This window comes from Lycium barbarum, chromosome 6, assembly GCF_019175385.1.
Source record: "Lycium barbarum isolate Lr01 chromosome 6, ASM1917538v2, whole genome shotgun sequence".
In the NCBI taxonomy this organism is placed as follows: domain Eukaryota; kingdom Viridiplantae; phylum Streptophyta; class Magnoliopsida; order Solanales; family Solanaceae; genus Lycium; species Lycium barbarum.
In genome coordinates, this window is record NC_083342.1 from 134,100,743 (window position 1) to 134,115,942 (window position 15,200).

General features: G+C 31.3%; 1 protein-coding gene across 1 annotated transcript; it reads right to left on the reverse strand.

Annotated features, from left to right (window-relative positions):
- Positions 1–6,244: 6,244 nt before the first annotated feature.
- Positions 6,245–12,257, reverse strand: LOC132599208 (purple acid phosphatase 2-like). Its single transcript, XM_060312482.1, has 8 exons — positions 12,007–12,257; positions 9,535–9,738; positions 9,309–9,420; positions 8,498–8,727; positions 7,556–7,694; positions 7,214–7,434; positions 6,693–6,814; positions 6,245–6,587 (listed from the first exon to the last, which is right to left on the reverse strand). The coding sequence occupies exons 1-8, from the start codon at positions 12,181–12,183 to the stop codon at positions 6,401–6,403; spliced, it is 1,392 nt and encodes a 463-aa protein (XP_060168465.1). The 5' UTR covers positions 12,184–12,257; the 3' UTR covers positions 6,245–6,400.
- Positions 12,258–15,200: the final 2,943 nt, after the last annotated feature.

Below are 15,200 nucleotides of genomic sequence, written 5' to 3' on the forward strand. Positions count from 1 at the left end.
TTTTTTTCAGATAAAAATCTCAGTTAAGAAAATTAAAGCACGTGAAAATAAGAGTCTCTGGAGAAAGGATATATAGGACATGGAAAGGTGGATGGAATCTGCTTCAGCCACTCAGTTTTCTCGATAAAAAGATAAGCATTATGATTTATGATCACGAACGTTCTATCAGCACCTCTCCAATTTTTTGGTAAAAACTAACAAAAAGGAAAATTTCTTAGCCAGTACTTGGTTAAGAATTACTCGCTCTGTCCCAATTTAATTAACACTTTTCACTTTTAGAGAGTGAAACTTCTTAATTTAGACCGTGTGTTTGAACATAGAATCTCTAAATTTTTTGAAATAAAATTTATATATTTGAAAACTACGTAAAAAGTACAAAAAATCACCATAATTAATAATTTAAAATATTTAAAAAACATATGTAAAAATTATGGTAAAAAATAACTCTTTTAACTCTCAAAAAATGAAAAGTGTCCAATAAATTGGGACGGAGGAAGTAATAATTTTTTCTTAATTTGAAAAAGAATTTCAAACAAGCCATTCAATCTTTTTGAAAAAGAAAGCCACTCAACTCTTCTGTGAATTTGCAAAACGGGGTGATCGCCCAACTTCACATTCAAATTTTTAATGATAATTTTTTTTTTGTACGAACAAAATTCACCGATATTTACTACATTATTTTTCTACTATCAAGAAGAGCCAGTTGAGGCTCACTTTATCGCCGTCCGGTGGGCCCCTCTTTAGTAGAAATAACAACTAAAATAAATTGCGGGCTCCTCTTCTTAATAGTAGAAAAACAATAATTAATATTAAAAAAAAATTATAGGTCCCATATATATTAAACAATAAATAATATTAAAAAAATAGTGTAAATTAATAATATCAAAAAAAAAGTGCACCCCCTATTAAAAAATCAAACAATATTCATGTAATTTTCAAAGTATCTCATTAAGTCAATAATGATGGATTCATTGCTACGTGCATATTCATAACAAACACTAATATAATAAAGTTTTAAATACGGAGCACAAACTACAATGTTATATTAATCGTGTTTTGAACATAGTATCCCATATTGACAAAATCAAGCAATATATAAAAAAAAGTGAATCTCATATTAAAAAACAAACAATGTCAAAAAAAAGTGCAAAAAAAAAAAATTGTGGGCCCCATAATTCTAATATATATATATATATATATATATATGTATGTATGTATGTATAAAGATAGTGTAAATTAATAATGTACAAAAAAAAAAAGTGCAAAAAAAATTGTGGGCCCCATAATTCTAATATATATATATATATATGCATAAAGATAGTGCAAATTAATAATGTCAAAAAAAAAAGTGCACCCCATAAATTGTGGGCCCCATATATATTAAACAACAACTAATATTAAAAAAATAGTGCAAATTAATAATGTCAAAAAAAAAGTGCACCCTCTATTAAAAAATCAAGCAATATTCATGTAATTTCCAAAGTATCTCATTAAGTCAATAATGATGGATTCATTGTCACGTGCGTATTCATAGCAAACACTAATATAATAAAGTTTTAAATACGGAGCACAAACTACAATGTTATATTAATCGTGTTTTGAACATAGCATCCCATATTGACAAAATCAAGCAATATATATATATATAAAAAAAAAAAAAAAAAAGTGAATCCTATATTAAAAAACAAACAATGTCAAAAAAAAAAAAATGTGGGCCCCATAATTATAAAATATATATATATATATATATGTTTTGAACATAGTATCCCATATTGACAAAATCAAGCAATATATAAAAAAAAAAAAAGTGAATTCCATATTAAAAAAACAAACAATGTCAAAAAAAAGGTGTAAAACAAAATTGTGGGCCCCATATTTCTAATATATATATATATATGCATAAAAATAGCTCATTAAGTCGATAATGATGGATTCATTGCCACGTTCGTATTCGTAGCAAACACTAATATAATAAAGTTTTAAATACGGAGCACAAACTACAATGTTATGTTAATCGTGTTTTGAACATAGTATCCCATATTGACAAAATCAAGCAATATATAAAAAAAAAGTGAATCCCATATTAAAAAAATAAACAATGTCAAAAAAAAACTGTGCAAAAAAAAAATGTGGGCTCCATAATCTAATGCAAATTAATAATGTCCAAAAAAAAAGTACACCCCATATTATATATATATATATATATATATATATATATATATATATATATATATATATATATATATATATATATATATATATATGTTTTAAACATAGTATCTCATATTGACAAAATCAAGCAATATATATATATATAAAAAGTGAATCCCGTATTAAAAAACAAACAATGTCAAAAAAAAAAAGTGCAAAAAAAAAATTGTGGGCCCCATAATTCTAATATATATGTGTGTGTGTATACATATATATATGCATAAAAATAGTGCAAATTAATAATGTCAAAAAAAAAAAAGTGCACCCCGTATTAAAAAATCAAACAATATTCATGTAATTTCCAAAGTATCTCATTAAGTCAATAATGATGGATTCATTGCCACGTGCGTATTCGTAGCAAACACTAATATAACAAACTTTTAGAATATACCAGTACAAGCACAAAGAGTGTGAAAAAGATTTATACATTCAAATCAATTATTATAAATAATTACACGTAAATTTCTTCATAAGCCTTATTTGGTAGGGGTGTCAAAAAAATATGAAAAACGGACCGAACCTAACCATACCGAACTGAATTATAGTGTTTTTTCAATAAAACCGTGGATTTTAATTTAAGCTTATAACCGTCCCGAACAATTACGGTGATCTTTTTAATTTATACAAAAAATCAAAAAAATCCCGAACCGAACCGAATAGCCTTACATGTATGAAATATATTTTATATATTACAAATATGTAATTGAATATATAAAATATATTTTATAAGTTCTGTTTCAAATATAAAAAAGAATTTTGGCCACTAAATTTTGGGCCTTTAGTTGATTGGATTTAGTTTCAAAAGGGTACCTCATATATGTAGTCATACGGTCATAGATTTAGATGATTTAAGTAGGCATTTATGGTTATAGTTAGCACTAACGGAAGTTTACTTCCATCTTGGTCTCTTCTACTATGTTGCTAGATGTATCTGTATCAAATTCAAGCTGTGATTTCTGTGGCCTATAAGATAATGTTTGTTTTGGCTCAATTCAACATTGTCGTCTTTGGCAAGTTATTCTTCTCCTTGGTCAATCAGTGAGGGTTCACGTCGCGATGATGCCATTGTTATTGTCTTGCTACTTGATATAATACCTTTCAGTTTAATTACTTTGTGTTGTTTTTCTAATTGCTTTTACATTAAATATTTCATAAGAAACAAATAGAAGTTTTATTTGATAGTGTACTACAAATAGGTTTGTGGAGGTCTGTGTCGTTACATTTTAATGTAGGTGTATTCTTAGGTGACACTTTAAAACTAAAATAACCGAAAATTAATCGAACCGTACCGATACCAAAGAAAAACTGAGATGATGGGACGATCTCGAAAAGTCTAATTTTGATTATACAAAATAAAATAACTGAAGAATTGAGATGGTATAATTTTTTTTTAAATAACCGACCGAACCGTCCCATTGACACCTTTATTATTTGGTAATGTTGCAATAATGGTAACTAACCTTGGGCAGAAAAGTGATTACCCCAAAAGACTCTACCACGGGGCTCTCACTATTTCACATCCTTAGGCCCAAGAAAAAGTGATATAAAAGGGGATCTTACATAAATGACTACATTTTAGGGGATTTTACATAAATGATTATATTTTGGGGGTTTAAAAATTCCCATAGCTACATTTTCAATATTTACATGGCATAGCTACTTTTTTTATTTTTTCGTTGTATTCATTTTTTTTCTTTTCTTTTTACACTGTATTCATGAAAATGACAATTTGTATTCATAAACGGGCTCGTTGTATTCATGAATACAACGAGTAAAACTGAATACATAAAAATATAGATACTCCAAAAATTAACAAACACACCCTAAAAAATACGAATACAATCTAAAATATTAATAAAGAAAGCTCAAAAAGGTGAATACAATCGTCTTATTCATGAATACAACAACATCAACCACTAGTTTCGGCCAGATCTGCCGGAAATTTCACAACAACAACAACAACAATGCTTATGCTAACAAAGACACCCTAAAAAAATGAATACAATTGAAAATTTTAACAAAAAAAGCTCAAAAAAGTTAACACAATCGCCGTATTCATGAATACAACAACTTTCGGCCAGATCTGACTGTTTCCATTTAGATCTAACACCGACGCCACCAGATCTACGAAAACATCGCCGTCACCAACAACAACCGCTGTTATCCTTCATCGTCATCATCACCAACAACTCCGCCATTAAAACGAAATCGAAGCTTGTTCAAGAACCCTAACAATGTCAGAAATGTTTTTTGTTAAAATAAAAAAATGGAAGAAGATATTCAACAAAATACACATAAAGAACAACTAAAAAACGAAAGAATTGTTATGTGTGTTTTTAGAGAGAGAAAGAAAACGGAGATTTTTAGAGAAATAAGATAGTTGAAGAAGGAGGTGGGTAAGTACAGAGAGAGAGTCAAAGAAGAACGGATATTTCCAATGTTTTTTTCTTTCTTCCCTTTTTCTTTTTTACTTTATTTTATTTTAATAGTTATTAAGTGTCATTAAGATACAACTATTAGCTATAGATCTAATTAATTGAAACTATAGCTACTAAATATAATTAGATAGTAGTAGTTAGTTACGTCCCGTAATTACCATTACGAGAATGTTCAGCCTCACGGTCAAGCCCAACCCAGCTCATGAGGTCACCGTGTTGGGCTTAAAATGGGCAATTCGCACGATTTTCCCTATCTTGGGATGGTCTTTCATTTTAGTCCCTCAAATCGCTGGTCTTTAATTTTTTCCCTTTCTACACATTAAGTAATAAAAAAGTGGCCAAAATACCCCTGAAATAAAAAAAAATAAAATCGGATCTACGACCTAATTTCACAAGGCAAGATTTGATAGAAATTATGCCTATTCGGCAAATCTCTGGTCTTTAATTGTTTTCTCTCAAATTGCTGGTCTTTAAATGAATTGGAAAAGTTCTAGTAAATCTCACAGGGCAATTCGCAGAAATACCCTTATTTTGGGGTGGTCTTTAATTTATGTCCATTAAATTGGTGGTCTTTAATTTTTGCCCTTCGTTAGAACCCCTTGGTTTCGGGTTTGAATCCCGTCAAAAATAAAAATAAAAATCGCAAGGCAGAATTTTGCATGATGCGGACAGAATTTCAAACTCTACCTTAAGGTACAGTTTGGGTAAGGTAGATTTGCCTTGCGAATCCAAACCTCTGCCTTGCAATTTTTTTTTCTTTACTAAGGTGGGGTTCGAACCCAGAACCCCGAGGTTCGAAACCAGAACCAATTATGCCCATTAAATTGGTGGTCTTTAATTTTTTCCCTTCGTTAGAACCCCTTGGTTTCGGGTTCGAACCCCGTTAAAAATTAAAAAAAAAACGCAAGGCAAAATTTTGCATGATTTGGGCAGAATTTCAAACTCTACCTTAAGGTAAAGTTTTGGCCAAAACTTTGCCTTAAGACAAAAATTTTGATTCTGTCTTGCGAATCCAAACCTCTGCCTTGCAAAATTCCTTCTTTTTTTTACTGAGCCGGGATTTGAACCCAGAACCTCGAAGTATTAGGTGAAGGGAAAAAATAAAAGACCACAAATTTGAAAGGCAAAAATTAAAGACCACCCCAGAAGAAGGACAATCCGCGCAAAAAAATGAATCTCACACAACATGAGCTAGGTTGGGCCAGTCTCATGGGCCTAATCTATTTCGAGGGCTCTAGTAAAATGATTTACTTTTAAAACGTCACTTTATGGTAAAAGAAGGCGACTTATCCTAGCAAAATATAATTAATATCTGTTTTCAGTAAAAATGAAAACCATAATAATATGGTATAATTTTTTTCTCTAATTTGTAGTCTAAAAATATGCATAATATTAAGGGGCAAGTGCACATATAGCCAATTTTAGGACCCTTACTTGTGGCTTACTCGAAATTATACGAGATTGAAGTTGGGTTTGCCAAAATCAAACTTCAGAAAATTTGGCATAATTCGTTTGCAAGTAAACTACGGACATCTTCTGTTTTAATGCTGAAGCTAAGTTAGCTTGATGGTCCCAAACTTCAGAGCCTACGCCTCTCTACTAACAATGCACACATTTCAGAAACAGATAAGGAGACTGGAATATTACAAGGATATATAGAATCCAATGTCTTGATGTCTTAACATGTAAAGAGAAAAAAAAAAAAAAAAGAGGAAATTAAACCCAAAATCAAGTTTTGAGTGACATGGAAACTAATAAGATTCATCAACCGGGTGCCAATAACGATTGAAGAACAAGAAGCTATCCGCTTTAGCACAAACGCCGTCCTGATTACGATGCCAACTGTAATAGGCGTGAGTTCGATTCTTAATGTCAAACATGGCATGCCCAAAACTTGACTCACGATAAGCTGAGTACTTAGGCTGTGGCTCCGTCAATCTGAAAATTATCACACCCACCATGATCAATTATTTTAATTTCTATATTAACATTTATTTTGTGCACGATTAAGATTTCCAGAATAAAATTAGGAATTGATCTTACTTTGTGGCAAGGCCTTGAATATTTCCTCCATCACCGATGGTTATGTATACAGGTGCGGACGGGTTTTTCACAGGAGTACATTCCCCATTAATAATATTGTAGTCAATGTTCGATATACGTTTCTGCCACCATGTTTATAAAAAATGAAGACGTGGAAATTAGTTTGTCTAAAACATCCGTACTTCTTAGTAATGATGAAGAAGAAAAATGCCCCTTTCACTAATTATAGTTAATTAATATAGAATATATATGACAAGTGAGGATGGCTCAGTGGTTAAGCATCTCCACCCACGACCGGTAGGTCCTGGGTTCGAGTCACACTGGAGGGGAACTGTGGAAACACTATAAATCCTCCTAAATGGAAGGGAAAAAAAAAATATAGAATATATATGTACCATCGCCTTAATAAACCATTTAATAATAGTACATTAATGTTACTTGATAAAAATACTTGATGCGAGTAAGTATTTTTCGACCGGATAATATTCCAAGAAGATGCTAGTAATAAAAAGGATTATTACCGATCGTTCATAGGCGTGAACATGACCTGAAAAAACCACATCTACTTTGTACTGTACAAGCCAAGGCTCATATGTTACTCTCATGGTTTCGCCTTCCATGTAGTGATCGACGTAGCTGTTGTACCATGGGCAATGCATAAGAACAATTAACCATGGCGTTTCTTTTCTATTGACCTTTTGAAGCTCTGCCTGCAGCCAATAGTACTGAGGAGTATATGTAGCTTGGGTTGAAAAACATATTTATTAGAATCAGTCATAAAAATAAAAAATAAAAGTTACTCCTACTATAGGATAACTAATAATTCATCTAATTGATTATATAACGAATCAGCATCTGCTCACCAGTTGCAGAATATGTTGATAAAACGATGATATATGCAGATGCCCTCTTGATTGAGTACCACAAAGGAGAAGTACTTCTTGATGCTTTGTAAGGGGTAGGATATCGATTAGTATATGGCTTAAATGGTTCTGGTTCACCCTGCAACCAACATAAACATTTCGTTATTATTTTTTACAAACACAAAAATAATACACGCCGAGCGCACACAAATAGAAAAGAATTTCAAGATTTTGGATGTGTTTGGTATGAATTACGAAGTAAAATATTTTCCTGAAGAGATTTTGTCTCACCATCCAAATTCAGTACTCTCTCAAGAAACTATTTCAAATGGACTAATGGAGAAAAAAACATAGCGAAAAAAGTTGGTTTTGCCCTTTTAATGGAATATTCGCTTCAAGAAGAATATGTTTGGTGTTTGATTGCGTATAAATGACTTATTTTCTAGAAAACATTTCTTCAAACTAAACACACCCTTGAAGTTAGTGAGTGCGATATTATATCAGTAGTTTATTCCTCTTCAATAGCAACAGGTGCAAACTTAATTATATACCTTGGTGTATATATCTCTCTATATAGAATCAAATCACCACCAAAACTTACGGTCTAGTGGTACCTGTAAGAGTCTTCCACGCAATAAATATGGGTTTAATTTTCACTGTTTTCTTTAATTTCCCCTTAAATAATTTAAAAAATCAAACGAATGTGTGTGGCCACAACATACTACACCTTCACCGTGTCAGAGTAATCGAGAAAAAAAATGACAATCTTTTATAATGTAATCATTTGGTATCTAAAATTTACTAGCCCGATTAATTTGAATTTGCATGGATAAAAAGGATAAGGCGTGCGTTCCCTATCGCAAATATAGTATGTTTAGTGCGAGAATACAGTTATGTATAAATGAAACTCATGGAAAATGAATTTGCACAGGAAGAACTTACGATTTCAGGAGCCCAATCAATATCGTGATTGCCAGCAGTAAAAATCCAAGGTTGATAAGCATGACTTCTCTCAACAAACCTTCCCCATGTGTCCCATCTATTGTTGTCATGATTTGGATAATTATCTGCGTAAGACAGGTCTCCAGGAAATAAAAGTGTTTGTCCTTTGATTGGATTCATTTCATAGTGAGTAAGCGTCATGTTTGAATCGTATGTCTGTCCAAGATCCCCTGCACACATATTGTAGATAGTTTTGGTAAGTTATTGTAGACATTACATGTTAGTCTAATATTTTGACAGTAAGGTTGAGAAAATATATAAACAAGCAATAGATCAGAGTCTAACGTAACGTTGTCCGGAAAGATAATTCACTAAGGACTACATTTGCACAACATTTAGAAATAGGTACTAAATCTAAATTGGGACTTAAGAAAAGGATATTTGTGTAAATCAACCCTTATCGACCATTCATGTTTTGTTGGGCTAAATACGGGCATGTCTCTGAGAAATAGTCAATGTCATGGAGTTTAATTTTGTAGGTGACTACAAAATTTGAAACTCCATAACAACGATTATTTTTTATATACAACAAGGGATTTTCCTCAAGAAGTTTCACCTTTTATCCTTCTCAACTTTCAAGTGAAACTTTGTTTAACACCCAACATGTTTCAACTTGAGTGGTTCTTTTTTGACACTATAAGGTCAAGTCAAAATACGAATAAAAAAAGATAAAACAAATTTCATAATCTCCATGAAGAACCTGATGTAAATTGGAAAAGAATAAATTATAAAAAGTATAATTAATGATTACCTATAAGACCAAATGTATACGGTACATCGGGGCCTACTGGTGGTGGAGTAACAAAGTAGAAGGTTCGTGTTGTGTGCCCAATTCCAACCATGTAATAATATTTGGTGTTATACTGTGGTTAAAGGCAAATCATAAGTTAATGACTGTATAATAAACAAGTAATCGAAATATAAGAAAAAATTGTATTGTAACCTAAATTACACTATAACTTGTTTATGAAACTCACCTTCAAGTTTTGGATGGTACAATGATGAATGTAGCCAGAAGTATATTTGTAGTATGTGTAGGTAGTGACAGTTCCTTTTGCCTTTTTTCTATTAATCTTGCAATTGGCTTCCCAGTATAATACTTTATTGGAGCCAGGTTCATCCATTGTCACCCATGAGACAATCACTCCTTTGCCCACGTGATCCCCTTGCGTTATATGAACCTTAAGACACAACAAGCTTACAAGTATTAAAATAACAAGTTATGTGAGACCGGTGCTTACAAGTATTAAAATAACTATTTATGTGAGGCCCGTGCTAAGCCCGGACCCAAACTCAAAATATAAAAGTAGATATTTTAACTAAAGAAATATAATTTGTGTTAGTACAAGTGTACAACGACAACAACAACAACCATATACCCATTGCAGTCCCACAAGTGGGTAATTATATGAAAGCAAAATTTTGATTCCACTCCTTTAATATTTTAACTTCCATTTTGATGAAATTATTTACTTCAAATCAAATGTGGAGCCAGAATTTAACATTTATAACTTATGTATCCTAATTTTATGAAGTTATTTAGTTCTAAATAAATAATCTATACATAGTTAATGAACTTTTAAGACAAATACATAATTTAACTTGTGCAGCGGATAGAGTTGCTCCTCTCTTAATTAGGTATTAGGGGTTCGGCCCGGACCCAAACTCAAGATATAAAAGTAGATATTTTAACTAAAGAAATATAATTTGTGTTAGTACAAGTGTACAACGACAACAACAACAACCATATACCCATTGTAGTCCCACAAGTCGGTAGTTATATGAAAGCAAAATTTTCATTCTACTCCTTTAATATTTTAACTTCCATTTTGACGCAATTATTTACTTCAAATCAAATGTGGAGCCAGAATTTGACATTTATAACTTATGTATCTTAATTTTCTGAAGTTATTTAGTTCTAAATAAATAATCTATACATAGTTAATGAACTTTTAAGACAAATACATAATTTAACTTGTGCAGCGGATGGAGCTGCTCCTCTCTTAATTAGGGATTAGGGGTTCGAACATGGATATGGAAAAAATCTTTGGAGGAAGCGCTCTCTCCGAATAGGCGCGATACAGTGCGAATTATCTGGATTAATTGGGCTCAAATGTGGCTATCGAGCATCAACCAGAAAACCAAAGAACATGAAAAATGAGGTAGGAGGTTCGATAGCTTTTCAAAAGTAGATCTTAAAAACAAAAAACAAAAAAATTGACTTAAATAAATAAGATTAGGACCTAAAAGTAATTAAATAAAAAGTTTAAAAAAAAAATAAAAATTATTATGAGGACTACAAAAGTTCCCAGGTTCGATAGCTTTTGAAAAGTAGACCTTAAAAACAAAAAATAAAAAAATTGACTTAAATAAATAAGATTAGGACCTAAAAGTAATTAATTAAAAAGTTTTAAAAAAATTGGGAAATTATTGTGAGGACTACAAAAGTCCCCACATTTGCTCTTATATATAATAGTAATGTGCAATATTTCCTCTATTTCAATTTATGTGAACATATTTTTTTTTAACCTATTTAAAATGGACTCTTTTTCATATTAGTAAACAATTTACCTTTATGCAATTATTTATATCCACATAAAATATATGTCTCATTTTACACCACAAGTTCAAAAATTTTATCTTTTTTCTTAAATATGTGCTCAGTCAAATAAGTTCACATAAAATGAAACGGATGGAGTATAACGTTGCAAGAATTAGCAAAGTCTTGCCCTTCCAGACAGAAAAGTATCCCAACAAACACTAAGGAAAAAAAAAAAAAACAGACTTTGCCGATGTAACTAGAAGATTTACTCTCCCATCTAACACGATACTATAGTGAATCTTGTGAGCACAGAGATAAATTTAGGATTTAAATTTAGTGGATTCGAAATGAGTATAACGTTTTGTTACTTATACATTTAATTTTATGTTATGTTTTATGAAAATAATACATTTGATTTTATGTTATGTGTTACGAAACTAATAATTTCAGTTAAATCTGCATAATTTACTCTAAGTTCAATATCTGAATTTACTACAAAAAATGGGTAATTTACGGAGGTTGAAAGTTGCAATTCGCGAAGATTTTATCCTCCACTAGTTGCTAGAAGACCTCCGCAAATTGTAACTTTCAACCTCCGCAAATTACCCATTTTTTGATAGTGATTGAATAGGCACTTCGTCACACTTGAAGAGTTATGTTATTAGTCTAAATAGAAGGAAAACCACAGGGTCAGAGCCACCATTATTGTAGTTATGGGTTTAGTAGAACCAATATAGCTTAGGCTCAAAGTTTGTGTATATATGTTAAAAATTCATTTAATATGTATAAATACTAATTCAGAACCCTATAAACAAAAAGAATAATAATTCAGAACACGTAAACTAAAATTCTCTCTATTGCCTCTGAAAAACTATATATTTGGGCAGAGAATCAAGTAGAAGATGACCTGTTGAGGTGCATTGTAGCCACGGGGGACTTTAAAGACATCACTATGAAGAGGCATATCCTCACTGCTCTCGACTTTCCTAATATAACTGCTCGTAATTCCTCCACTGCATAGAGTTACTGTATTATTTATGATAATAAGTAAAATTCCAAGAAAATAGCACCACGAAAGACCCATTTTTTAACTCAATCTCACGAAGAAAAGAATATAATTTTACTTCTTTGCTAGAAGCTATGGTAACAAAATACAGGAGAAAAACTTCTTTATATAGACGAACACATTGACAGAGGTGTCAAACGGACAATCTTATTAAAATTTTGACACATTAAAATAAGTTGAATCAGTGAATATATCACTGTTTTTTGTCTTTAGAAAATTAGCGTGGATGGATCGATTTGAGTTATATCTCTTTGAACTCTTGAGTTAGTATACGACTCTTCAGCATGTAACACGTTGTACACTGTAATATAATATTTGTTTCGTTTCAATTTATATGATATAATTTGATTTGCTACAAAGTTTTTAAAAAATGACTAATTTAAGTGATGTAGTATGATTCGATACGAAACTTAGTTAATAAGGAAATAAGAACTTTTGGAATTCGTAGTTTAAAACAAGTCATAATATATTTGATTATAAAACATTTAAAACTTGTGATCTTTAACATTTTGTAACATTTGTGTGGCTATAAAAACTCATCATTAAAAGTAAAATGAAAAAAAAATGAAATTTGATTTTTTTTTAAATATAAAAGTAATTTTTAAACAGACTAATAAAAAATACTGACACACACCGAAATGGAGAATAATTGGAACAAAGTAATATAATGAACATATATAGTACATTGTACACAATTGTCACATTGCGTTTATCTATCGCATCCCAATTTTCACGTGCATTACCTACCAATTTTGAGATGCGTTACCTACCGATATTCAGATTTAAAAAAAACCCCAATTAAGAGAAGTACGTCAAATCACGAGTTTTTGAAGAATTTCCTGTTTAAGGGGGACCCCACGTATTGGAATATCGAATTTCTTTCATATATATAGAGTCGTCTTGTGAAACATGTAACCATCCTATAGTCAAGTGACAACTTATTTAGATTAAATAATATTTAATGTTTAGAAGGAAAAAGAAAATGAACATTTTAGTACAACTTTTAAACTGACCCAACAGAACACGTCCAATTTTTTGTTTGTTTGTAAAGTTTTAAAAAATAAACTCTGCTTCAAAACTATGGTGTACTCTATAAGCTAAAAGCTAAAAATCATAAGTTGGTTCTACCCAACTTTTGACTTTTGGTTTATTTTTATACTTTTTTAGCCTAAGAGTAAATGTTTAAAAATATTTTTTATTTTTCTCAAACACCACAAAAAATAAAAAAGAGCTTAAAAGCCAATAAACACTTAAAATAAGTTAATCCAAACACCCTGTTAAAGCTGTAAAGGAACTTTGTCAAATATAGGACATGAAAAATGAGGGGAGAGGGGACCCAATCTTCTGATCTCTTCTCAATTCGAGAGGTTTCTATCGTATCAAAAGTGTGTTGGGAAAGCCATGGAAGATGGACTGGTTCAACGACAATGCTTATACCTCTTCTTTATCGATAGAATTCTCATAATTTTTAGTCTCTGACAAAGGAGACTAGGGCGAGGCACTGAACATGTTCGGGAGAGTGGAAGAGGATTCAACCACAGAGTTTTCTCTATAAAGAGATAATCATTAGGATTTATAATTAGGAACGTTCTATCAGAAACTCTCCAATTTTTTTGTAAAAACTAACAAAAAAGGGAAAATTTCCTAATACTTGGTTAAAAAAATAGTCTCTTAATTTTAAAAAGTATTTCTAGATAAGCCTTTCAATATTTTTGACCCAAAAAAAGCTACTTAACTCTTATGTTAGTTTTAAAAACGTGGTGATTGGCCAACTTCACATGCAAAAATATTTAACGGTAATCTTTTTCGTACAAAAAAATCCACGGATATTTTGCTACATATACACTATGGTGTAATAATGGATGGACAAAAACGATATTCACAGCGTTAGGGCCAAGAAAAAGTGACGCCATTAAAGAACTTATACTCCGCTAGATGTAAGTTCGATTTTGAAGGGTAAAAATTAACGATTAGTCCATTTGAAGGCCAAACCATGCAATTACCTCTAAAGATTATGATACCAAAATCATGAATTAGTTCACTAACAATAAGCATGTACAAGTTTTATTTTGCAATCATAAAAATTGTGGGGAATACTTACTCCTATTAGACTATTATTGTGAGGGACTACCGATTTGGAAACAAAAAGATGCTAATCATGCAAAACTTAATATCTGATGGATAGCTAATTTGGTGAGCTCTCTGTCTTCCACATTTGAGGTGAAAGGTTCAAAACCTATTAGTAGCGTATACCCCCTTCCCCTGATGTAATTAAAAAAGTTCTGAAAAGAACTTTCTTTTTCCTTTGACATATGAAATTGTGGAAGCGTGGAAGAAACTGGAGAACAGACGCAAAAATGTCACATATTAAGTGTTAGGTTTTTGAGCATTTTAATATTGCAAATATCTTTCACATTTTTGTTCAAATTCCTCACATGTTTTGTGCCTTGCCATGTAATTTTATTTTCATTTGGGTAGCCACAAAAGTTGACCATATCTTTCACATTTTTTGTGGAAAAAAATGTGAAGACCATGGTAGCCACCATATGAACATATTTGGTCTTAGTTTCACATTGCTTTGTAGTAAAAAAATGTGACAATGTTTTTCACATTTTTTGTTGAACAAGTTTTTCACATTTTCATCCATTATAAAAGGATGAATTATGATTCACCATTTTATACATTCAAGAAAAAAAAAATAAGTTCAATCCTTAACTTGTGGGTGTAGAGAGGAAAAGTGAGGAAAGTGAAAAATAAAAGAGTTTATTAGTTGAAGGAAGGTGTTCTTTTGGTGGAGCTTTGGACCCAACATCTTGTCCAGAGTTCGTTGAGTTATATGACGTGTTCGGGCTGTTGTATCCTGGAGGGGACAAGTCAGAAAGATTACTGCTGGACCGGTAAATTTGCTGCAGTGGGCTTGAATCTCCTTAAAGAGAGCGAGATATCCGCGCCTCAGCCATAAAATTTTTTTATTGCTTCATTGTTATTTTTTAATCGTAATTGTAATTTCACTGCAAGATCACCAACAATTTTAA